The sequence below is a fragment of the Tripterygium wilfordii genome, chromosome 16, assembly GCF_013401445.1.
Source record: "Tripterygium wilfordii isolate XIE 37 chromosome 16, ASM1340144v1, whole genome shotgun sequence".
NCBI classification, from domain to species: domain Eukaryota; kingdom Viridiplantae; phylum Streptophyta; class Magnoliopsida; order Celastrales; family Celastraceae; genus Tripterygium; species Tripterygium wilfordii.
Window position 1 is genome coordinate 3,152,181 of NC_052247.1, and position 23,737 is coordinate 3,175,917.

The window sequence follows — 23,737 nt, forward strand, 5'->3', positions numbered from 1 at the left end:
AGGTTGACAGTGAAGCATTATTTGTGGTAGGCAGAGCAAGAAAAGGATTAATTTGAGTAATTTGTGATTTACATTGTGGTTTCTATGTTAAATCTTTGTACACAGGAACATTTTGAAGATCTGGTATGCGTATCTTGCAGCAAAGTTTTAGCATGTGAAAGATGTTATGTTCATGGTTTCTGCTATGTTTGCTATAATCTTAGGTAGGTTTAGTGAATTCACTTCTGTGCTGATATGTGAAAAAGGTGGAACAGGGAAGTCTTACTGTTCCTAGGTGGAGAGGATTCCAGCCATGAAGGTGGTAGGTGTGGTGGGTCCTGCTCACCAACCCATCCCTAACCAGAGCCTTTTGTCAATCTCACTCAGGTCTTTGGATGTTGGTGGGGGGTTCTCCCTCAACCAATCAGGAAAATGTGAGCACTATTGAGGTTGGTAGAATCCAATTCCTTTTTCTTTCTCCCTTGTAAAACATAGCCCAACACTCCTTTGAGGTTGGTAGATTGCTTCATCCTCTCTATCCCGTTTGAGTCACTTATTGTTGGACCTCTTTTCGGATGTCGTTATGGATAGATCACTCAACTCATAAGATGAAGGGTATCACATGGATTCTGACCTGTATAATTCACTTATTGGGTCTCACATAATCTAGTTCACAAGTGCGAAAAATGTTAAGAAATATAAAATGTTTTACATCGTTTAGATGAGAGTCAAATGTGTCGTTTATACGCTTGAGCTTAATTCCTCTGAGGATAAAATCGTACGAGTCTTACTCCCAAAGCGGACAATATCTCTATAAGTGGATTGGAACAAATGTTTCTCTAATCTGGCATCCTCACTTCACGCAAGTACTCTTGATAACGATTTTTCATCCACTCGATATCGGATTTTCCAATAGGGTTCAATAATTGCATAGTACTTGAAAAATAACAGTGTGTTGATAGATCATCGAGCTTAGAGGTAGAAAATCCCTAACGGGTATTCGAATTGGTGGGATGTAATTCCTTGGGATTTCCATGGGTCAAGGAACAATGGCACGAGCCTACTTCGTGAGAGGTATTAAGAGTCATGTTTTGGATCTCGGCCCAATCTTACTGAATTTCGATTTAGGAATAAATTGATAACCCATTGTGTACACATGGTGGCATTTCCGGATTTAAAACTGACTCATGAATCACAAAATGATCGTTGGAACAGTGCCTTTTCGGTCAAACAAAAAGGATTTTAAGGGTTGGTAGGGAATAATATAAGCAGAGTAAAAATATTAAAAAGCTGTAATAAGAGTTGAATTCCGTAGTTGTTGGTGGCGCTTACCCACTTGGTGGGGATCTTAGAATTTATAAAAACAGACGTGCAGTAGTCGGTAGAGCTGTGATTGTGCTGTGCGCTCAGTGGCCTATTCCTATTCTCTCTCATTTTCTGGTTTCTCTCTGGGATCTTGAGATCCAGCAAGCTCGTAGTAGGTTTTGGGATCTGAGAAGGAAAATGAAGGTGATAGATAAAATCAGAGCCGGAACAGAGGGAGTAGGAGAAGGGAACGTGGTGTTCTCCTTCGAGTACTTCCCTCCCAAGACTGAGGATGGCGTCGACAATCTGTTCGAGAGAATGGACCGTATGGTTGCTCACAATCCTACCTTCTGTGACATCACCTGGGGCGCCGGTGGCTCCACCGCAGATCTCACCCTCGACATCGCTAACAAGATGCAGAACGTCATCTGCGTCGAGACTATGATGCATCTCACCTGTACCAATATGCCTGTTGACAAGATCGACCACGCTCTAACCACTATTAAGTCTAATGGAATCCAGAATGTTCTAGCTCTCCGTGGAGATCCACCTCATGGACAGGACAAGTTCGTCCAGATCGAAGGAGGCTTCTCCTGCGCTCTAGATCTTGTATTAACTATTATCTGTTTCTTTTCTTCTTTATTGGTCATATTGAGTTCTTGATAAATTGACAATTTTGTCTGCATTTTGCAGGTGAAACACATCAGATCCGAATATGGTGATTACTTTGGCATCACTGTTGCTGGTTATCCAGGTTACTTCCACTTTTAGTTTTCTCTTCTCTTCTTCTCCTTAAGACTGTTACTGCTATTGTAGTAGTACTACTTCGAAGTGACGATTGTTTGTTCTTATCCAGAGGCACATCCTGATGCCATCGGACCTGATGGGGTTGCTACTCCGGAATCTTACACAAACGATCTTACTTATTTAAAGAAAAAGGTCTTCAATCTCTCTTTTGAGTACTTTTAATTCTTCAGTTTGTTTACCTTAACTTTATTAAGTGAAGAGTTTAAGATTTTATTTTGATTTGCAATTTTTAGGTAGATGCTGGAGCTGATCTTATCGTCACTCAACTATTCTATGACACTGATATCTTCCTCAAGTTTGTGAATGACTGTCGCCAAATCGGAATTACTTGTCCCATTGTTCCTGGAATTATGCCCATTAATAACTACAAGGGCTTCTTGCGTATGACTGGCTTTTGCAAGACTAAGGTGAGCAATGCCATTCGGTCTATCTGCAATGCTCTGTTATTATGAGACACTGGTATATGTAAGATGTCAAAATGAGCGTTTTTTATGACACAATGTAGATACCAGCTGAGGTCACTGCTGCCTTGGAGCCTATCAAAGATAATGAAGAAGCTGTCAAGGCGTACGGGATTCACCTAGGAACTGAAATGTGCAAGAAGATTTTAGCTCATGGGATAAAGACCGTGCATCTTTACACCCTGAACATGGAAAAATCAGCATTAGCCATATTAATGGTGTGCTGCTTCTTTTTCATCGTTTCTGGCTTCTACTCTCTCGGAATAATGCTTTCATGAACATTTATAATCGTTAAATATGAATTCGCAGAATCTTGGTGTCATTGAGGAGTCCAAAGTGTCAAGGAGCTTGCCTTGGAGACCCCCCACCAATATTTTCCGTGTTAAAGAAGATGTTCGTCCAATATTTTGGTATGTAATCGATGTGAAAATTCTGTACTTTGAGCTAATTTTATCAATAAATTAGCAGTGGAATACATTGTAGCAAGCATGATAAGTCTTTTTGAGATTCATCTGATCTTTTTAGCTGACATCTATAGGGCGAATCGTCCAAAGAGCTACTTATCAAGAACCCTCGGCTGGGACCAGTACCCACATGGAAGATGGGGTGACTCTGGTAACCCGTCATATGGTGCACTGTCTGACTATCAGGTACACGTGGTCGTTTGACTTATAATATACCATTTTGCATTCAAAAAGATATACCATAACTTGGAACACTTTGGTTTCATGTATGATGTGATTTGGTGGGAACTGGGGAAGAGAGGGGTTTTCATAGCTAATACAGTTAAGGATATGTATGAATATGACTATGAAGGAACAATTTTTAACGTAAATATAAGCAGAGGATGCTCAATCACAATAGGTTTGAATCAATGTTGGACATTCTGTCATTTCTTGATTGCTACAGTGATTACAAGCTCAAAAAGCCTATCCACATCAAAATCCTTCAACGTACATTGTTTGCATATGCGTTTTTTAGTGGACATGCAAACATGTGACCCAGTGGTATAGTTGGAGGGGTATAACCAAGAGGCCAGAGGTCGTTTCTGGAAAAAGGCTCTCCACATATTATGTGGGGGGTAAGGTTTCCTATTTCCGACCCCGCCCACTAGGAGAGCCTTATGCTTGTGCAGGGTGTTTACCTTTGTAAGACCATAGTTAGAGACTTAGAGTTACTTCAAAGTTGAAATCTGAAGGCAATTCTTGAATATCTGAAATGTAAGTTCACAGGCTGACAGGGGTATGAGAGGAAATAAGGAGTTGATGGAAATAGATGAGAAAGGAGTGCTCGTTTGTGGTTTTTTTTGGATGGATGACTTTCTGTGCTTAAGTTCTGGTTGAGTGGAATTTATTCTAATATTTTTTATTGTTTCAATTTCTCAAAAGTGTAATCCTGATTAGTAAAAAATCCTGATTCCATATTATTAATGTCTTTAAATCGTAATTTCTTTAACAGTTCATGCGTCCTCGTTCACGAGATAAGAAACTTCATGAAGAATGGGCTGTTCCCCTGAAGAATATTGATGATATTTACGAGGTAAAGTTTCATCCACGGAATGTGTTCTTCTTCCTCGTAGTCATTTGAAATAATCAAGCAATTTTATGTGGCTCTTATGGGATAACTACATCTCAGAAATTTAAGCAATTCTGCCTTGGGAAGTTGAGAAGTAGTCCTTGGACTGAGTTAGATGGGCTTCAGCCAGAGACGAAAATCATAAATGAACATCTGGGGAAGATTAACTTGAAGGGCTTCCTAACTATTAATAGCCAGCCAGCGGTCAATGGAGAAAGATCTGATTCCCCAACTGTTGGTAAGATGCTTGTCTATGTGTTTCTTGATGTTCGATTGTGCATGCTTGTGTTATATGTTCGCATCTGCATATGAGCCTGTTGTTGTGTCTTCCAAATACTTTAGTATGTGCTTAGTAAGCTGAGGTTGATGTCAGATATCTCTTTTTTTCCATTGCAAAGAAAAATATAGAATAGAAATATAGAATTGCTGGGCACCAAAGGGGTGCAATATGATACAATCAGTTGCAAGCAATTAGATCAATTACCTTAAGCATAGTATCCTCATAAATGTTACAAGAACTACTGCTCCAATAACAGAAAAATGAGAACCATCTATCCTTAGGAACATCAAAACAAGTCTCTAAGCCTTCAAACAACGCCTTGTTCCACTCTTTACCCAAGTAGAATGGCTTGAATAAAATTTCCCTCTCATTACTACTAATCCTGTGTTTTAGAGTACGAGGCAGAAGGGGATGAGCAATTTTTTGAAAGGCAAGGGAATTGAATGGAAGGGAAAGGAAAATAGTTGTATCCCACCCATCATCTGGGAGTTTCACTAAACTGAAGGGAAGGGAAATTGGGTAGCTTTCTTTAATTGTTAGACTTTGTGATGCATATATCATTAGAAGGAAGTTGTTAATATGATGCACATTGTTTCCTGAAAATCTAATGTTGTAGCATATGGGCATTCCTGAGTCCCTGAATTTGTTGTTTGCGAGATGACAAGAAGTAAAATGGTTATTTCCAAATTCTTGACATTTTGGAAGCTTGTATATTCAGGCTTCATTTCTATGCATACAGCGGTACATTGTACTATTTAGGATTATACCCCCTCCTTGTGGTGCTGATCAAATTTCTGAATCATGCACCCCATCTTCTTATGTTCTGGATTTACATACATCAAAGGTGATTAGTTATTTGCCAAAAGAAGGTGCTAAGCTTCTAGAAATTTAAGGGTGCCTTGAAGAGTATTTATTGCCAAGCATATTGATAGTTCTGCATGTTGTATGTGTAAGTATGTCAGAAAAATGTGCAGGTCTTTGATTATGCAATGGAAATAATTTTCAACTCACTGATTGACTGGAATGCGTTTTCTAGGTTGGGGAGGCCCGGGAGGGTATGTTTATCAGAAGGCATATCTGGAGTTCTTCTGCTCCAAAGAGAAACTGAATTTGCTTGTTGAAAAGTGCAAGGCTTTCCCCTCTATATCCTTCGTGGCTACTAACAAAGTTGGGGTTTGGATATCAAACGTTAGTAAAACCGATGTGAATGCGGTAACCTGGGGAGTCTTCCCGGCAAAGGAGATTATCCAACCTACTGTTGTGGATCCTGCTAGTTTCATGGTGTGGAAGGATGAGGCATTCGAGATCTGGTCAAGAGGATGGGCAAACATGTATCCTGAGGGTGATCTGTCAAGAAAATTGATAGAAGAGGTTGGTATTCTTCATAAATACTCTTGTTCATTGTTCATCGATAAGCGGATTTAGGTTTTGTACTTAGAAGATGCTTTTGTAATCTTCTCTCAAGAAAGAAGAACTCTGTTTAACTGATCATATCAATGGTTTTGTACTTTTGCAGGTGCAAAGCAGCTACTTTTTGGTCAGTCTGGTGGATAATGATTACATCCATGGTGATATATTTGCTGTATTTGCAGATTTCTGAGAGTTTTTCTTCTCTCAACTCTTCCTTTCTCAAATCCCATTGCAAGCCACTCAAAGTGATGCTTCTCTATATTTAATTGCTGTTGCTGTTTCATTCCCTTTTCAATGTATTGAATTATAACCATATTATTTTGTAATAATAACTCAATTGGGATTTTTATATACCCTAGTCTTAATGGTGCAAATTTGCAAATTATATTTGAAGTTGCATTTGATTGGCTCATTTGATGGACCGAGTTTAAGGTCACATCAAATGTTCAAAGAGTAAACTTGAATGATGTTCTTGATTAACAAAAAAAAAGTATTAGAAGTGCAAAGAGAATGTCTCAAGGTAGCATATACATTCTAATGGCAACGTTTCTTCCTTTTGTCCTACTCCATGAGTTCAAGTATGAAGAATGAACTACTCCCAAAATCCTGGAATCAGCCAAAAACAATCTCAAAAAAAATCTGGAAAAACCATGTTACAACTAGAACCAACAATCCTTAAAATGGTGAGGAGATATTGTCAATCTCTTTTGCGGTCATGTAACCAAGAATTCCGACTTCTTCTCATCACACTTGTCACATAGAATCTTTGAGAGTTCCTGTAATGGTTTCTCTCTAAGTACTGCAGAACTTCAAGATAGTCAAAGTTCATACCATTCGGATATCGAAAAATTAGAGTTTTGGTGAATTAAACTTCGCGATAGTTCTCTCACTAGTCAGAATCTGAGACAAGTATCAGTGATCCAAGGCAAAAATTAATTTAAGTAGTCATATAGAGAGTGAATTTGACTCCTTGATACATGTGAATTCGCAAAGAGCAATAAACTTGTCTTTTGGACACATAAACATTCATGGTTTTCTTCTCCCTCGCATCCAGGATTCTTCAACAGAGCCTAAGAGAGTAATATAGCAATGGCTGAGTAATGTATTTCGAAACGAAAAGAAAATTCTAAGTATCAAACAAAGAAGAATCACTAGTAAAAGAACGAAAATAAAGGGGCATGACCAAACTAGGCTACTTTGTGAAATAAAGTTCAGCAAGGCTAAGATAACTGCAGCATTTTCGTCATGCTACATTTAGACATGTATAAATGTTTATTAACCCACAGTACAAGAACAGAATGGCACATTTAATAACCCACATCCGGAATGGAGATTCAAAAGTCCATAGCATAATTATCATGTGATCCAATGTAGAGGGAAAGAAAAAGGGATTGGTGATTCTTTGCGTACCTCCTATATATGTATAACACTGAGAAAACAAACTGGCAAATGTTCAAATCCACAGTCCCATTGAACAATAAAAAGAAAAACCACCCAGTCAACAAACTAAAAACTGCGAATGCAGAGTCCAAAGAGTCCATTCAGTCCAACAACCGTGATTTTAAAACAAAAGGTAGCATTCTGTATTTTCCTTGACTAGTTAACTCTGTTTCCTATCAGTACTGAAGAGATACATCTCCTTAGAAACGCGATGCTTCAGGTAGAAATTATTGTGATGGAATATGCAGCTGATGATACTTATCCTAAGACGTATCAGAAATAAAGATTTAGAGGCATCTATCTATTATATTTGATGATAACTAATAGGGATGTGTTAGTGTCTGGCAATAGACTTTGATGGATGAAACATTCTTTCGAACCAATATTTATATGCAAAACCTGTGACAGTTAGCTCTCAAGGGGATTTAAGCAAAAGAAGAATGAAATGGTTCACACTACCAATTTCAGTAACTTAGGAGAATTTTCTGCAAAGGAGCATATTTGGAGTTTGAATAATATGGATATAGTGTTTGGTTCACAGCGGGAACGGGTGGGAAAAAGCCGCATTTGGTGTTTGGCTAGCACTGGATCATATCAACAAGCCGAAAACATGTCTTTGGTACTACCATCTCCTTGTTCATAGTTATAAGAGAATGGTAGGACAAGGAACAGTATTCAACAATTCAAAAACTTCTCTTTATTAGACACAGTATATCCGCAAGAGCTAGAGCTGCTAACATCCTGAACAAAATAGAAATAGGTTCCAAAACAATTACTTTTGATGATTTCAAGTTCACATCATGATCATTTCAGCAAAGCTCGCAATAGAGATGAAAGCCAAAAACTCAAATGTAACAATAACTAAAAAGCTTCATAAAACAAGTGACAAGCCCTAGAATTTGCAGCTGCCGAATGGAGATTCCAATACCTTGGAGACAGAGAACATTCATGGCATCAAAGAGCGCGAACTATCACGGACCAGTCAGGAGATATTTGCATTCTTCAGAGATGGACAAACCACTACGCCTACAGAGGTCCGCATGTAATGCTCCCCCAGCATGGCATTACAAGTAGCATCAGATTTGAGATGAGGCTGCACCATCTCCCAAACCTTTCTCTTCGAAATCTGCATAGCAGTGGAAACAATAAATCCGTAAACAAATATCGATTATATTAATTCTCAAAGAATCAGAAGAAATGAAACCTGATTGGGAGTGGCTGGGGTTGGCAGATGATCCTCGTCCTCCGGAGAACCAAACCAGATCCTTTCACCAGGGGCCGAAGACTCAGGAGGCTCAAGAAGCTCAACTGTTTCGTGGGCTGCATCGGAAGCAGCCATAAGCATTCCAGAGGACTTGACACCACGCATGTTCCTGGGTTTGAGATTGGCGAGGACCACGACCTTCTTGTCCTGAAGAAGATGAATTGGGATGTATTTGACGAGGCCACTGCAGATGACTCTGGGTTCTGCTTCCCCAATGTCCACCTCTTCCACGTACAGAGAATCTGCCTCCTCGTGCTTCCACGCCCTCACTATCCGTCCGACCCTTAAATCGAGCACGTTACCTGCATCCTTTATGCTGCAGCTATTGTTAGCAATCTCGCCGTCAACAACAGCAGCATCGGTTGTGGCACTTGTGGTGTTGTCGCTGCTGCAGAACGTTCTCACTGAGGCAATCGCTGCAGTCCTTCTACCTCGGGTTCTTCCATTTGTGAGATAAAGATAGCTACGAGGAAGAGGAATGTGTGTGGATAAGGAGGAAGAGTAATGGAGCATATTTGAACGGGCACCTCCGCTTACTCTCAGCACGCTGGCACCAAACGTCATCGCCATCGCGGTAGGGAAAGCCGCCTCACACGGTGTCTCACTGCAACTCTGCCAGTTTTTTTTTTTTTTTTTTTTTTCTTTCCTTTCTATCTATCTTTCTGGTTTTTTTTGGTGAACTTACATTTTAGTCCCTAATACTGCAATATGGAAAAAATTGAAAAATTCAAAATTACATGGATAAAAATAAATATTAAATATGGTAAGTTAATTAATTAATGGATAAATACACAAAAAAAAAAAAAAAAGTTAACGCAAGAGGGAAAGTATCTACTCGAATGACAATCGATTGGATTTAAGTGACTGGATTTAAGTGTATGTGTACTCAAGATTCAATTTCAATAAAGAACATATTTTTCACTTATTTGTTCGATTTACATGTTTTGTGAGCTATTGGGTAGGTTTGATGGTTTACTCACTGCACATTCTAAGAGTAGTGACTGAGGGCTCCGTCATTACCTAAATTAGTGTATCTAAATTAGTGTATTAAGTTCGTTTTCTCAAATTCAATGATGACTTAAAATCTCACATTAAATGGTAGAGAAGATGTTCATCACGTAATAAGGAGGCACAACTCATTAGATTATTGTGAAGGGAAAAATATGTTGTATCCAAGAAGGGGTGAGCTAAGAGAATCATATTCACCAATTCAGAAGATTTGAATCCCTTTGAAGAGAGCGAGATACATATGCATCAGTCCAGTTACAAAGATCATTTCATTGTAACAAGCCAAAGAGGAAAAGAACTAGCAAGCTTCGATGGGATACAACACACCATTTTTGATAGAATTTTTACTGCATTTTCAGACCAAACAAACATCAGGAGATGGAAAACACTGTAAATCAAATAAAGAATCTACACAAGAAAGTTAAAGGCACTATTTAACTTCTTCCAAGGAATCATATAAAAGTGCTTTAACTTCAACACCGCAGCAAGAGTGTTGATTACATGATTGGTACGCACTTGGAGAGTGTTGTCGAAGGAGCGCAAGAGTCCTCTCGAGTCTGCAAGCAACCTCATAAGAGCTCAATTCAGTTGAGTATTGCAAATTGTTGTTGAGACTCACAACAGAAGCGCCAGCAGCCTTAGTTTTGCTTATATGCCCTCCCATGGCTTCAATTCAGACCTAAACAAAATAAAGAAAAAAAGAAACCCAAAAACCAAGATTCAATCGCTGCTCGTCAATCTTTAAGCCGAACAATATAAATCTCCCTTGCATTCCCCTTCAATCTCCACATCCTTTCCTACCCGTTTCACACAAGGAATCTTCACAAAACCTGAAATGTTCTTCCCGTCACAATTTTCCAGTAAGCTAAAACATCCGTTGCAGCAACTGTTTTGCTTTAACCCTTCATGCACCCTAAATTCTTGTAGGTCAGATTTTCCAATCATTCCTCCATTAGAATGTGATCAATGAAGAGTGGACACTTGAAGAAACAAAGAAATGAAGACGTGTTCAGTGTAACTAACAAAATCAATCAGAACATAAAAACATGACCGAATTGGGCCCGGTTCCTCTTAGGGATGGAGTGGAAGAAGAGGGAGATTCTGGAACACGTAAAAGGAGCCAATGATTTCAGAAGAATTGAATGAGGAGCCATAGAAGGTGGTAAATACCAAGCGCTTGTTCACTCTCTAAAAATGTACAACTGGCTATTTAAGAAATTGACGCTGAGGTAAAAAAAAAAAAAAATTTTAATCAGCGTTGGAGATTATGTTACCTGACTTGCTCATCAAAATCATGTCTCGCTGATGTGCTTGATTTCATGCATGGCTAATCACCTGTTAAAGCACGTGGTCTGTGCTCAATGGTGTACAAGGACATCCCTGTCTGTGAAATCGCTCTAACGAATGCCATATTTGCTGTCAAAGTTGGAGCATGCCAGTAATCGGCAGTCCCAAAAACGATTTTGTTCTTCAGTGCCAGCTTTCTTGTAGTTGGGAGACCAATTATGCGCTCTGAAGGACTATCAGGCACAATCCTGGTCCAAAAGATCTTTATGAGCAGAGAACATTACAAATACGATCCACAATACAAAAATTAAAAACTCTTGTGCACAAGGCTCCGCAGTGAGTGGGTTCGGGGATATGCAAGTTGGACGCATACCTAACATATAATACGTAGAAAGACTACCTGTAACCTAGGTTGCACCACTGCAACTCTACTATTGGGCCACATAATATAGATACAAAATGAAGTGCGAAAATCAGCAAGCAAAACATTCAGGCATAAACCAAATCATGTTGGTCATTGCTACCGATCCACTACTAGGCAAGAGCCAAACAATTCATCTCAACCTCATTTCCTATGCCAAAACAAACAAATTCAGTATTGAAGACAAACGACACTCTGGAACTCAATCAATTGCTTCACTAGCTACATCATACCAATACCATGGTTCAAGAATAAATGTTTAATTTGGGAAATTAAGAGTACTTGAGAGAGAGAGAGAGAGCTCTTCACAATTTATCAATTTCAAATGTCACCTTTTAGCCGTTAAGATGCCAGCCTACACAGAATTAGTATATCAAAATCCCTTTTGTTTCTTGAGAGGCAGTTGGTTTAGGAGCAGGAAGAGCTATAACCCCCATTTGGTTTCCTTAATTACAGTCAACAGCTATTATTTAACAAAGAAAACCAGACGAGAAAACACAAAAGTACGAAACCATAGCAACATAAATAAACCTCCCAAGAATTCAGATAGGACAAACCAGCAAATGAGTACAATGTAAAATTATTAATATCATTAATAATGGGAGATGGCATTCTTGCTTAAAAATTTGTTAGATTGTTTCCCAAATTCTGTTATTTGTGGCGTACGTATGGAGAGATGTACTGAGAGTTAGTACTAATTGAATTATGTCATTATATTTTTCACAAGCCAGCATTGTTTACAGGGCATATTAAGCTCTCTACTTCCATATAATGACTAGAGGCACAAGGAACAAGAAAGGATTTAAGCAAAATGATTAAAAGTAAATCTTGCAGATTAAGTTAGTATCCATCATTCTTTAGTTTAAATTTTACTAGTCGGAATATTCTCAACTAGACTAAATGGTTCAAGAAACAAATAAATAAAATTTTGGAAAACTCACATGATTTGTTGCAATAAATAATTGGCCCTCAACTTTTCGTTTGGACCTCCACACATTGAAACCAAGTCCTTGAATTCTGAAAGAACACTTTCACAAATCATGCCCATCCTTCCAGAAATCACATTTCCCAAATCCAGGTGTATAGGATGCTGAATTTCAGACTTCGCCTGGAAAGAGATAGATACATGTTTGAATGAATTTGGCAAAGATACACAAACTTTCATTAACACATTGAGAACAAAATGCCCTAAAAGTAACTTAAGCATCAGCATTGTGAAATAATAAGAGGATGTGCCTACGTGAAGACTGTTACTTGATAACAATGAAAACCTTGTCGATATATCAACACTCCGGTATTGCATCCCTTAGGTCTCTACATCAAGGATGGGTACATCAAACAAAACTCTACAGGAAACTGTATAGCTTCACTATAATGAGCACATGCCTATTTTTGAAGCAGATAAAGATAAACATGTTGCTTCCACACTACACTGAAAGAGGAAAAAAAAATAGTCAAAGGAGAAAAAGTCGATTCCACAATCTATTAAGGTTCAACTTCAAAATATCGTCCAAGTGCCATAAATTGGGAATGGCAAGAAGTTAGCACAGATTTCCTATTCCACATCATACACGCATTCTGCAATTAGAAAAGTATAAGGTAGTGGATGAAGAAATTTCCATGGAAGCAAATTTGGAGGCCTAAGCACCCCGCATGAATCTCTTTTTGGTGGCACAACTTTATTTCACTGCATGAAACCAAATGCAAAGAAGGTTTTTCAACATCACATATCTGTGAATGAAGCACAGCAATAAAAAAAAAAAGACCTGAGAGATAACAAACTCGGTGTTGCCTTTAAACCGCTGCCTCAATTCGTTCTCTGGTGTGGCCAAAAGCTTCTCTGCACAACTATTACTGATGCCGGACACAATGGCAATTAAAGCTGTTGTATCAAAATTGATAAGACCATCCAGGCAAAGCAAATCCACTGGCTTAGCAAACTCGGAATTTTTCATTTCCAAAAGAAGAGAAAAGAATGAACGACCCAAGTTTCTTTCAGTAACCCCTTCTTTAAACTCCAACCCTTCAGCAACCAGAATTGAGTCTGAACCCAAATCAGCTTCTCTACCGGAATCAAGCTTGAGTTCAAGAGCACATGCCTCTCCATACGATCTCCCGAGTATTTCTGTCCAATCACCTTCCACCTCCTCGTGGAAATGAAAATCGAAGACACAGAAGTCTAAGCCAAAGTCAGAGGCCCCAAATTCACAGCGTAGCTTCTCATGTACGGAACTTGCAAGCCCGCGTGAGAAGAAAAGAACGACGGAGGAAGGTTTCAATGTATGCGAATATTGGGCAGCTGAATTCAGAAGTTGTTCAATTCTCCATTTTAGGCCCTTATCTTTGTGTGATCCATGCCAAGAAACGTACTTAGGGTTCCTATCAGACACCAGAATCCATACTGGAATACCCTTGAGAGTGCAAACTACATCAACATGAACACCTTTTGAAGAAGAAGAAGAAGAAGAAGATGATGATGTTTTCGTCGCCAGAGGAATTGGCTTGCAAACACGAGAAACTCCGGTGACAACAGGCTGCTGTAGAATGTAAACGACGGCTTCGAGATGCCCAATGTTGATACTGCAAAAACATCACAAAGGAAATTGCCTTCTGTCAGAGAAATCCAAGCATATATCTATAAAACCCAATAGCGATTGCCGATTGAACAAGAAAAAACCTCAAGGTGGCGGAGGAAGAAGAGAAGGTGGAGAGGAAGTGGAGGTCTGAAATAGCCAATTTGAGAAGAGTCCTCCTGCACGATTCATTGATGTTCTCTAATCTCTGTATTCTCTCTATCACCCTCTCGCATCTCCACTTCGCCGCTTCCACTTCACCGCCCACCATTGAACAGACACCGTTCTCTCTCTCTTTCAACTTTTTTCCGGTGAGGAAACACTGGAAAAATGCCCTTTTTGGAGTATGGGCCTTTAAACAATCCTAGTTTAGAGAATGGGCCTCTTGTTGGGCTAAAAAAACGTAAAATTGGCCGAAATTGTGATCCATCTTTGCAGTTCCAATAGCCAGAAACCCTAGAGCTAGATCCAGATTAGGGGCGTAAAATGTCCATCTCGATCAGTTTTAGGGGCGTAAAATGTCCGTTTCATCGATTTTTTGACATGAATTTAACTGATTAATCAATTGGTTATGGACAGTGATTATTTCAGTTATCGGTATGTTCTAAGTAAATTTTATTGAAAATAACCAATCAATCGGTCTATTCAATTTCTACGATTTTTTTTAACACTCCTATCAAGAATATATTTCAGTAAAATGTAAAAAAGTTAATGTAAAGTTCTAATATGAAGCTCATGTTGCGGCTTGGTGGTCCGCATACAGAAATTCTCGACGATTGGCAACTTTAGGTTCCTGAGATGAAACGTTTGAACCTTCGATGACGGAATTGGAACATGGCCAGTCACACTTTCCATGACGACAATACCAAACTCAACTTCTAACCACAAACCAGTTTTAAACAAAGCTGCTCTTCTTGTAAATTTCTTTGCAGGCCAAACTCCTATATGCAACCTCCTGCCTAACACAGCATACTAATATGTGCATGCCCAGTTGCCCTCATATATTGCATATTTGTAAGAAATCTCCCTACTTGCAATAATATAGTGCAGATGAAAGAACAAAGGTCTCTATTCAAACGTTATCAATCCCACAAAGAAAACCGTACTTTACACGCAACGGAGACTGGTACAAGGATCTATGATTTGTGTTGCAAATCTCATGGGGGGAGGGGGGCAATCAAAATTACAAAAGGAAAAGGAAGGTAGTAAAAACAGGTAAACTTGACCTTTGGTGTACACAGCTAAAGAGTCTTTTCACTTGGAATTGGTTGGCCGTTCTGTCTTGTCATTGGCCATCGAACTGTATAAATGATAAAGCATGTTGCCTTCATCTTCTGTCGCCTGTAATTTGGTCGGTGCCAATTTGACCCCTGCTCAAGTTCTCCTCATGCCAACAGGAATGCACAGAAGGAAGTTGGTACTCATCTGGTTTCAGAGCCAACGCAAAGTCTGGCAAAGTCGGTGCTGTTTCCATTATTCTGTAGCCAGCATTACCAGTAAACCAGATTATTGGATCTTACAGAACCTGTAATTTATTTAAACTAAGGCATGAAAGTTACTGTTTATTTGTTACAACACTTACCTTTCATAAGAATATAGGTCGCGGTTTATCCGCACCTTGCTTGAACTATCCTTTGGAATTTTCTCAGAAAGATACTTCATGGTACCCCAAAGAGGTGGATTTCTGCTCAAAAACCACAAATGAGGATTAGGTAGAGTCACAAAACGAACAAAGTCTGCTGATCTATCTTAATATGTTTTTCTTAAACATAAAGAAAGGCAAAGGCACATGACTTGCAACAAGAAGCAAAGGTTCATATATTGTTTAATCACCCCCTAAATGCAAATAAGTCGCTTAAATAATCAACTGCAAAGGTTCACAAGAAAAATACAGAATATGAATATCGATAACCATTTTCTCAACATGCGGAAGCACATCGAAAGATCATGACTTGATTATGGAACTTATTGAAAGTTCTAGCTTAATATTTGATTATATCATTATTATAAACGACTCCAAATTATAGTATTTCATAGAGAGCACACTTTTATGATCGAAAAATACTTTTACATTTAGAGAACAAAACAAAGCATGGATCATGCAATAACAATGATATTCACAGACTTCCAAATTACGCAATAACAATGATATTGACAGAGTTTTAGATGTGTTTCTCATGCTATTTACTCTTTGCTGTTCATGAGAGAAATGACAGACTTTCCATCCCCGAACAAAACTTATGTCCCTTTTTCGAACACAAGTCTTTTTCATTAAACACGCATCTCAAAAGCTTATGCTGATAGGAAGAGTGACTCTTTCTTTTTTTATCTATTACTTCAACAAATCCAAAACCCAAGGTCTTCAGTTCATTACCTTGAAAGTGGTGCGGCTGCATTAAATGCCTCACTTGCCCTCTTACTTTCTTTAAAATACTCATCTGCTGCTTGCAGGGCAGCTACAGCCATTCCATGAGACTTCTCCGTGTTCCCCTCGTCAAGGATCAGGCCATGGTAATAATATGCAGCAGCCTTACCAGAAGACACCCAACAAGAAAAAGAAAGATAGAATCACTTGACTGATACAACAATCGCTTATAAATACAATAAAATTCTGGGGAAAGAAATCAACATCAGTCCCCCCAAGGCCGATTGACATAAACATCCGTAAGCCGAGAGGAGATTGAATCAAATGCATAAGAAATCGGTTGGATTTTGCATATTAACCAAGCCAGAAAATGCGGAGACGACAACTGAGGAATCTGAAAGACAGGAAAATTGAAAATAAAGAACTTTTTAAATACCTTTGCTTCAACAAATCTCCACTTTATGAAGAACCTGTGCTTTTCTCCCCAACCATTTGCTAACGGAAGATTCATGATGTTATCTTGAGCCTGCCATGTAAACAATACAAGGAAGAAAAAAAAAACACAATGTTTCAGGCACAGGGTTCCATCCTTTCCTTTGACAAACAGATAAAAATGTATCATCTGTAGATTCAAAGAAATTGTTCTGAGGTGATCACATGAGAGAATGTAACCAAACAGGATCCCTCAATAAAGAAGTATCGAAGTCATCCTTCTCTCAAATGTTTAAAACTTCAACATAATAAATCCATGCAAAAACTTTCTGCTTCATAGTAGTCGTCTATTAAAGAAAGAAAAAAATGTACTTGGAAACTGAACGTATCATGTATAAGCCAAATGAAACAAGAATGAAGCAAATCGGAAGTATTATAAATGTGGGTACACAGAAAATTTATGACGAGATTGCCAAAGTTAAACGAAATCCATGAACTTCAGTCCAAAAGTGACATATAATTCAGTATTCATACCTGCTGCCAGTATTTTACCATCTCACATGCAAGTCTACGCTTCACAGCTAGAGTAGCCTTGGCACTATCAATCGCCATTCCAAGTTGAATGTCAACTCCCTGCATTGGGCAGTGGAGTGGATATTGGACTTACTAGAAACAGACAAATATTTTTAACAAATTTCTTTGTTCAAAGTAAATTTAATTGATTCCTTCAATAAGGAAAAGAACATGCATCAACTTGTAAATTCTATAGTGTCAAACCAGACAAACTATGGCCACAAATGTATAAGCTAACAGAAAGAAGTCATCCATTGCAAACAGAAAGAGAGAGGGATATGATGAGAATATCACGAGGAAGACCCTGGGAGTTTCAAAAGGATGTGCATCTGTCAAACAGGTGCATGGAGGGGTAAGGGTAGACAAATAAAAATTTGGAATAACTGTCATTTTCAAAAGAAATCTAATAAAACCAAAGAAAGACATCAGAGTTTGATCATAATATAGGAAAGTAAAAACATACTGTAATATCACTTTCTTAATAAAAATAAGATTTGTTGAGGCACCAGGCAGATGCAAACCAGAGAATACATGGAATCTCTGATTACTCCAATAACTGATACACATGGATTAGTTACTCCTAAAAGGGGAATATCATCATTATCAAGCCTTCATCAATCACTGAATGCCCAACAAAAGAAAATGAAGCACAGAAAGAACTAAAGCAAGAAATTTCAGGATGTAAACCGCAACAAAATTTTTAAATATAAGAGCATAGCATTCACCGGATAACTTTTAGATTATCTAACATTCTACGAGAACCATAACCAACTGATTAGCCCAGTAAGTTATATCCTAGTTCTTTTGTCATTTTCCTGCTTTTCTAATGGTTTTAAATTCCTCTAGCATGTGATTACAAATCATATCAGTGCCCACCCACCCTACCCAACCACCAAAAAAAAAAGGGTTACTTGAGCAGATTAATAGTAAACACTGCCTGAAGCTCTCTTGCTTTCGCAGAAGATCAAATACAAACCATTGAAAGCTCACTCGGCACACAAAAGCAGAAAGGGAAAAAAAAAAAAAAGAAGAGAAAACCCTTAAATATTGGATACCAAAGAATTAACCAAATGCTAAAGGTGTAATGCCAGTTAAACACAAGCATAGGAACCAAAACAACCCTCAAAAGAGCGTGTTCCAAGCTATTGTCCAAATATCCATTTCTATAGTCAATGAAAGTAACTTTGGGCTGAGAAGTAAGAATGCTAGGTGTACTGAATATATCACCAGTATAATGAGTAAAATTAGGTACAAAAATTCCGTGCACAAGACTCCCACAATGGGGTGCGGTTAGGGATAGACAGCATGTACACAAACTTGTACCCCCACATAATATGTAGAGAGACTGTTTCCAAGAGTTGAACATGTGACCTCTAGGTAGAACCCCTGCAACTCTACCACTGGGCCACATGTTTGCCTATATAATGAGTACACTGAAAATTGTTAATTCTTTACCATGTATTGTCTACGTATTTGGACATTTAAAACACGATAAAACTACCCCCTCAGAGGCGGGTGGCAACAAGACCCTCACTCCCAGATGAACACTCAGTTTTCCTCAATTTTAGTATTCATGAAAAGTCCTAGATCTGTGCCTAAACTCAATTTCAGACTGTACAGAAAGTGAAGCAGATCAAGCTAATTTCTACATGTTTTATACCACAATCCGTCAATGACTAGCAAATTCGTTCCTTGATCATCAGAAAAGAAGGGCAAAGAAAGGTTGCCCATCTTTATCAGATATCTTAAATGGCCTTAGATCATTTATATGCTTAAATTAATACAGACTTATCGTTAATCAACTAAATATGGCTTTTTCAATACCTGTCCTAATGCTTGCAAGCAAAGTGCTCGGAGAACTCCCTCTGCTAAGTCTACTGGTAAGCTTCTCCTACAATCAAGGCAAAATTATACATAAGAATAACTTATAAATCATTAGGACAATCATAATGAATTTCTTTTGGAGCAAGTTTTTCCTCTATTTATACCTGACTTCAGTAGGTAGTTGTGGAAGGACCTGTCGGACAGCACAATCCAGGTATCCTGCAGCCCTTAAGAGAATATCGATGCAAGCTCGCCTGTTCTCTGCACATAAAAAGATAAAATAATACCCTTCAGTAAGAGAAGTATTGGTAAGAGTTCCCATGTCATGCATGAACATGGAAAAGAAACCTACACTCTCACCAAGACAAAGTTCCAAATATTTTGCAAGCTCAATTCACATGATCTACATATTGATTATTATCCAATGAAGGAAGCATGATCGGAAGAGCGATAATTGCTTTTTTCCTTCTTAAACAGGAGAAATTCCCTAGCAACTCATCAATGACTTGGACATACCACAAAGAATCTCACGGTAACTTCACCAAACTAACAAAAAGGTTTTCCTAAAGCACTGAAGACTATTTCTCTATTATTGCACAGCCTTGCTCAAGCTTTCAAACAGTCATGAATCATTGTAAAATAAACCAAATAGTTACATGTGATCCTTCATGCTTTAATTGCATGCATATTAAGCAGTACAGATTACTCAATCAGTCAATGGAAATTCTCAAACAATGTGGCGCAACACATTGGTATCAACTATGGCTTCATCTTGGAGATATGCAAAAACTATCAGATAATAACCACTATCAAGAAGCAGTATGCATAAAGAAACCGAGAATTTTCATAGTTGTTTCCATCAACTCTCTCCATGAATGAACTTTTCACGTTTTTGTCCAATTTGGAAAAAAAAACTTGGTTTACGGGATTTTGGGGTTTAGAAACAGAGTATTTTCATAGTTTTTTTCATTGTTCATCTTGCATATCAATCATATATGTCTTCAGTTGAAACTTGCCTACTATGCCTTTTTGGAAAAAGCTCATTTCATTTTGAACATTCGACTTCAATATGCAAGTGTGAGTATGTTTTCGTTTTCTCTAATATGAATTCTGTTTGAAGGACAAGCAGGCCACTTGCTATGCAACAAGGCATGATAGAAAAGTCATATTGATCAATATGCTCGCCAAAACAAGGAAAAAAAATATGAATAATAAATAACTAAAAAAAATTAAGTTTAACAATTTTTATCACTAAAGATAAATGACTAGATTTATCTCGCAACTTAAGTTCACACGGCAGTTTTCCAGGCAATCTTGGCACATCTGAAACAGGCATCAATCCATATCTCAGCGTGCACATGTCTACAAACTACTGTAAGTAAGCTATATGAAGCAAATTAATTCTACCAAATTTGGCAGCATAAGTATTTAGGTTCAATATCACATGAATTTAAACATAAAAAAGCAAGATGAAAAGGGGGAAAAAGATATTTAACCAACAAAGTGTAAAAAGTTGCAAGGAAAGATATGTTCAACGAACCTACCTTCTGATACTTTTGCCTGATAACCATCAGCAGATGATTTTGGAAGAAGCAATAAGTTTGCTTGTGATAGTGATAGCATTGCCATCAAATGCAAAACAGACAACACCTCATACCATGCATTAGGCATGGATGTTTCCTGCAATAGTATTATCAAACCATCACTTTATCAAAGCAGGATGATACAATCATAAAACATGAAATAAGGTAATGAGTATAAACTTGATAAACTATCCAAGGCTCTTACATCTGCATCATCCTCCTGATTTACCCAAACAAATTGTACCCTGTATTGGAACTGGCTTCCATCTTTAACTAATCCCAAGAGGACTGGCAAGTAATCTTCGAGAGCCTGATGAAGATCTGACAGTGTTGAACCTCCTGTAGACGACAATATATCATATATCATGTATTAGAACACAAGAAATCACAGAAAGCGCAAAGCTTTGCTACAACAAACCATGCTGTGTTGCACTTCTTCTCCTTGTTCTGGTTACAGTCGGAGCTTCTTGGCCAGCCATTACGACTACACGTGTTCTAAGAGCAGAGAGTCGTTCCAATATACTCTTAGACAAGTGGTCACCCATTGACTGGAAGAAATCAACTGGTTTAGGAATCCGAAAACCAGGTACATAAACAGAAACATCCCCGATGTTTCCAGGCCGCCTCCGATTTACACCAGACTCCTTTGGAGTAGACACCAGACACCCCATGTCTTAAAACTTAATGTATCTGAAAACCCAAATGGGAAACAAAAAGTGAATCAGCTGCAAAAAAAATTGAGCTTCCTGTTATTTCATGATCTCTCTCATGTCAAATTGTAATACCCCCAAGAAGAGGAAGCTGGTAGCCTCCCACAAATAAGAATTGGATCAAAAGATGATTCACATATTGAAGTGGGAAGAATGTAGACAAAATTCACAGATAGGGGAGGATTAGCCATAAAGAGAAGAAATTAAATGCCCCCCAACCAAAAAGCATAAGAAGTAGGTTACTCACGTGAAGCATCAAATATCACCCCCTAGAACCTCCAAAAGATGTATTAAAATGTTAAGTTACTGATCAAACATATCAACGAAAAAGAAAATAAACCAACCCCCCCCCCCTTCAAAAGTCTAACTATTCACAGTTTCACCCATTCAAAAATACTTGAGGCAAATTTTTTCTTAAAGAAAGAAAGAAAAAAAAAAAAAAAAAAAAAACCCTCCACCTTCTCCCCTATCAAAAGGATCACTGGAGTCTCAAAACTGGTAATTTCTGCAAGAAAACTTGAAAAGGGGAATGCTGAGGTCTGATAGAGAGATGATGAAGTAAAATCAAGAGAATCACAAGGAAAGAATGAGACTTGAAAATTACTTTCTAGTCATTGTGAGAATAATAAGGGTAGCATATGTATTCACCTCCGAACATGAAAATGTCACAAGGAAAATGTGAAATCCAAGGAATATGAATTCGAAGCAGAGAAGGAAACTGAAGAAGCAACCGGGTCGGTAAGCAAACAGATCACGAGTTCACTGGTCACACAAATTCAAAGAATTTCACTTAAATTAATTAAAAAAGAAAGTAGCCCAAAATTCAACAAAGATTATGAGTAAAGCATATAATAGTAAATCGCGCCGAAAACCCAAAAAACAAGTAACTTTCTCAGTAAAGCAAAGCTATCTTCTTTCCTTCGTCTCTCTCTAAAATATTATTAAAAAAACCTGAATTTGTGGATTGCAAAAGTGCATAAAGAATACGAAATGTGAATTAATGAAGAACATTATTGGGGAATAATGAGTTTTGACTTATGAGTGCTGAAGAGAAAAGGAAAACACACTGTATGAATTGAACCCAAATCTACTTGTCTAAAAGACAAAGGCTTTTCTGATCAGAGTCTGAAGAATCAACTTGTCCTGCTCGGAACACAAATTGAAGAAACAGTTATGAGATAGAAATTGAGAAGCGCTTACCATGGAAACTTGTACGCGTGAAGTGAAGTCAAAATTGAGCTGTGGCGCAGATAGAACTCAAAAAATAGCACAGAAAAACCCTAGCGAATGCGTGATTGAGAGAATTACGGAAATCCGAACTGGCAGTTGTTGGAAGTGCTGTAGAGAGAGGTAGAGAGAGGGAGAGAGGGAGAGAGAAAGAGAGAGAGAGAGAGAGAGAGAGAGAGTGGGGGAGGGACGGGAGAGAGGGAGATGGAAGCTTCGATTGGAGATTATGAATAATAATTTCGGACATACATACATATATATGTATACATATACATATATATATATATGACAGTGGTTTCTATATTTAGTAATGTCAGGTTATAGGCCAATTAATTTATTTAGTATTTATTTTAAAATACTTTACTAGTTAAAAATAAAAAATTACCGAGAGAGTTTAATTGGCGCCTAATGTATGGTCTTGCTCTCCCCTTTTCTTTTCTTTTTTTAAATAATAAACAATAACATCATATAAATTTGTTTTTTGAACTTTTGATGTGTCTAAATTATGACTGTTAGGTCCGGTAAAAAATTTTCACCTAACGAGAATAAGCTAACCGAGTTCTTAAACTTCTCATTGGCTATGTTTGGTGGGATGGTCGTGCAAGTGAGACCCGCCGCTCCACCAAACGACTTATTAACCGAGATGTACTGCTAGCAAAAAATAAGCTCTATTTTTGTTGGACCACATATATATTTTTTATTTTCCTTTTCTTTTATGTTGTTTTATTTTTATAGTTCATCTGGAAATTTTTTAATTCAAAATAATTTTAATAATAAATATATAATATAATTTTCACACCTTATAAGCTATTATCATCTAAAAATTTCATCAAAGACCTAACAATTTATTTCACAACTTTTATTGCATTTTTTTTTTCATAACTTTTAAACTAACATTAAAAATTACAACAACCGCTCCATCAAAATGAAACCATTATATGAATCTAGCTACTTGTTTGATGGGACATGACCGCCAACGGCTCCACCAAACATAATATATAAGGCAACGTTGCCGCTAGCAAAAGAAAAGCTTCATTTTAAACCTTTCTTGTTGGACTACTCAGTGGTCCAACAAGTTTATTTTTTTATTTTGTTTTATTAAATTATATATAATTTGAACTTTATTTTTTAAAAAAAATTAAATAATAAATATAAATAATTTTCACCATTTATAAACTATCATCATCTAAAAGTTTGATCGAATAACAAAAGT

General features: G+C 37.7%; 4 protein-coding genes across 12 annotated transcripts; 1 reads left to right on the top strand and 3 right to left on the bottom strand.

The window, feature by feature from the left end:
- The first annotated feature begins 1,310 nt into the window (after positions 1–1,310).
- LOC119980960 (probable methylenetetrahydrofolate reductase) lies at positions 1,311–6,202 on the top strand. Its single transcript, XM_038823872.1, has 11 exons — positions 1,311–1,893; positions 1,978–2,038; positions 2,141–2,223; positions 2,325–2,498; positions 2,597–2,770; positions 2,862–2,962; positions 3,091–3,202; positions 4,011–4,091; positions 4,188–4,365; positions 5,444–5,778; positions 5,924–6,202. Exons 1-11 carry the CDS (start codon positions 1,483–1,485, stop codon positions 6,005–6,007), a joined length of 1,794 nt encoding a protein of 597 aa, XP_038679800.1. The 5' UTR covers positions 1,311–1,482; the 3' UTR covers positions 6,008–6,202.
- Positions 6,203–6,656: 454 nt separating this feature from the next.
- LOC119980962 (tyrosine--tRNA ligase, cytoplasmic) lies at positions 6,657–9,166 on the bottom strand. 2 transcript variants are annotated; one of them, XR_005463970.1, is made up of 3 exons: positions 8,462–9,166; positions 8,186–8,383; positions 6,657–6,887 (listed from the first exon to the last, which is right to left on the bottom strand). XR_005463970.1 is itself a non-coding variant. In XM_038823873.1 (2 exons), the coding sequence occupies exons 1-2, from the start codon at positions 9,089–9,091 to the stop codon at positions 8,240–8,242; spliced, it is 774 nt and encodes a 257-aa protein (XP_038679801.1). In that variant the 5' UTR covers positions 9,092–9,166; the 3' UTR covers positions 7,981–8,239. The 2 variants fall into 2 exon arrangements, 1 of the variants encoding a protein (XP_038679801.1); XM_038823873.1 differs by lacking the exon at positions 6,657–6,887 and having other exon boundaries at positions 7,981–8,383.
- Positions 9,167–9,722: 556 nt separating this feature from the next.
- On the bottom strand, positions 9,723–14,143 carry LOC119980266 (UPF0415 protein C7orf25 homolog). Of its 5 annotated transcripts, XR_005463835.1 has the most exons (6): positions 13,915–14,143; positions 13,004–13,817; positions 12,179–12,345; positions 10,804–11,064; positions 10,046–10,208; positions 9,723–9,876 (listed from the first exon to the last, which is right to left on the bottom strand). XR_005463835.1 is itself a non-coding variant. In XM_038822898.1 (5 exons), the coding sequence occupies exons 1-4, from the start codon at positions 14,079–14,081 to the stop codon at positions 10,857–10,859; spliced, it is 1,356 nt and encodes a 451-aa protein (XP_038678826.1). In that variant the 5' UTR covers positions 14,082–14,143; the 3' UTR covers positions 9,723–10,208; positions 10,809–10,856. The 5 variants fall into 5 exon arrangements, 2 of the variants coding, with proteins under 2 accessions (XP_038678826.1, XP_038678825.1); XR_005463833.1 differs by having other exon boundaries at positions 9,723–10,208; XR_005463834.1 differs by having other exon boundaries at positions 9,723–10,509.
- A 712-nt stretch (positions 14,144–14,855) lies between these two features.
- LOC119981493 lies at positions 14,856–22,692 on the bottom strand. 4 transcript variants are annotated; one of them, XM_038824638.1, is made up of 12 exons: positions 22,498–22,692; positions 21,946–22,059; positions 21,006–21,277; positions 20,793–20,926; positions 20,549–20,684; positions 19,169–19,265; positions 19,005–19,071; positions 17,142–17,240; positions 16,612–16,701; positions 16,185–16,339; positions 15,393–15,494; positions 14,856–15,288 (listed from the first exon to the last, which is right to left on the bottom strand). In XM_038824638.1, the coding sequence occupies exons 3-12, from the start codon at positions 21,256–21,258 to the stop codon at positions 15,138–15,140; spliced, it is 1,284 nt and encodes a 427-aa protein (XP_038680566.1). In that variant the 5' UTR covers positions 21,259–21,277; positions 21,946–22,059; positions 22,498–22,692; the 3' UTR covers positions 14,856–15,137. The 4 variants fall into 4 exon arrangements, with proteins under 4 accessions (XP_038680566.1, XP_038680568.1, XP_038680567.1 ...); XM_038824640.1 differs by having other exon boundaries at positions 21,902–22,059; XM_038824639.1 differs by lacking the exon at positions 22,498–22,692 and adding an exon at positions 22,365–22,383.
- Between the last annotated feature and the right edge of the window lie 1,045 nt (positions 22,693–23,737).

What these genes read in the sequence shown, in the direction of transcription:
- LOC119980960 (XM_038823872.1), top strand. Translation starts at nt 1,483, where the DNA reads ATGAAGGTGATAGATAAAATCAGAGCCGGAACAGAGGGAGTAGGAGAA. An exon ending in GTGCACTGTCTGACTATCAG is followed by an intron (nt 3,203 to 4,010) that starts GTACACGTGGTC and finishes TTTCTTTAACAG; the next exon opens with TTCATGCGTCCTCGTTCACG. An exon ending in ATATTGATGATATTTACGAG is followed by an intron (nt 4,092 to 4,187) that starts GTAAAGTTTCAT and finishes ACTACATCTCAG; the next exon opens with AAATTTAAGCAATTCTGCCT.
- LOC119980962 (XM_038823873.1), bottom strand. Translation starts at nt 9,091, where the DNA reads ATGGCGATGACGTTTGGTGCCAGCGTGCTGAGAGTAAGCGGAGGTGCC. An exon ending in CCCCAGCCACTCCCAATCAG is followed by an intron (nt 8,384 to 8,461) that starts GTTTCATTTCTT and finishes ACTGCTATGCAG; the next exon opens with ATTTCGAAGAGAAAGGTTTG.
- LOC119980266 (XM_038822898.1), bottom strand. Translation starts at nt 14,081, where the DNA reads ATGGTGGGCGGTGAAGTGGAAGCGGCGAAGTGGAGATGCGAGAGGGTG. An exon ending in CCGAGTTTGTTATCTCTCAG is followed by an intron (nt 12,346 to 13,003) that starts GTCTTTTTTTTT and finishes ATCTCTTTCCAG; the next exon opens with GCGAAGTCTGAAATTCAGCA. An exon ending in TATTTATTGCAACAAATCAT is followed by an intron (nt 11,065 to 12,178) that starts GTGAGTTTTCCA and finishes CTTTTGGACCAG; the next exon opens with GATTGTGCCTGATAGTCCTT.
- LOC119981493 (XM_038824637.1), bottom strand. Translation starts at nt 21,258, where the DNA reads ATGGGGTGTCTGGTGTCTACTCCAAAGGAGTCTGGTGTAAATCGGAGG. An exon ending in AAGAAGTGCAACACAGCATG is followed by an intron (nt 20,927 to 21,005) that starts GTTTGTTGTAGC and finishes TGTCGTCTACAG; the next exon opens with GAGGTTCAACACTGTCAGAT. An exon ending in TCAGGCAAAAGTATCAGAAG is followed by an intron (nt 19,266 to 20,548) that starts GTAGGTTCGTTG and finishes TTTTATGTGCAG; the next exon opens with AGAACAGGCGAGCTTGCATC.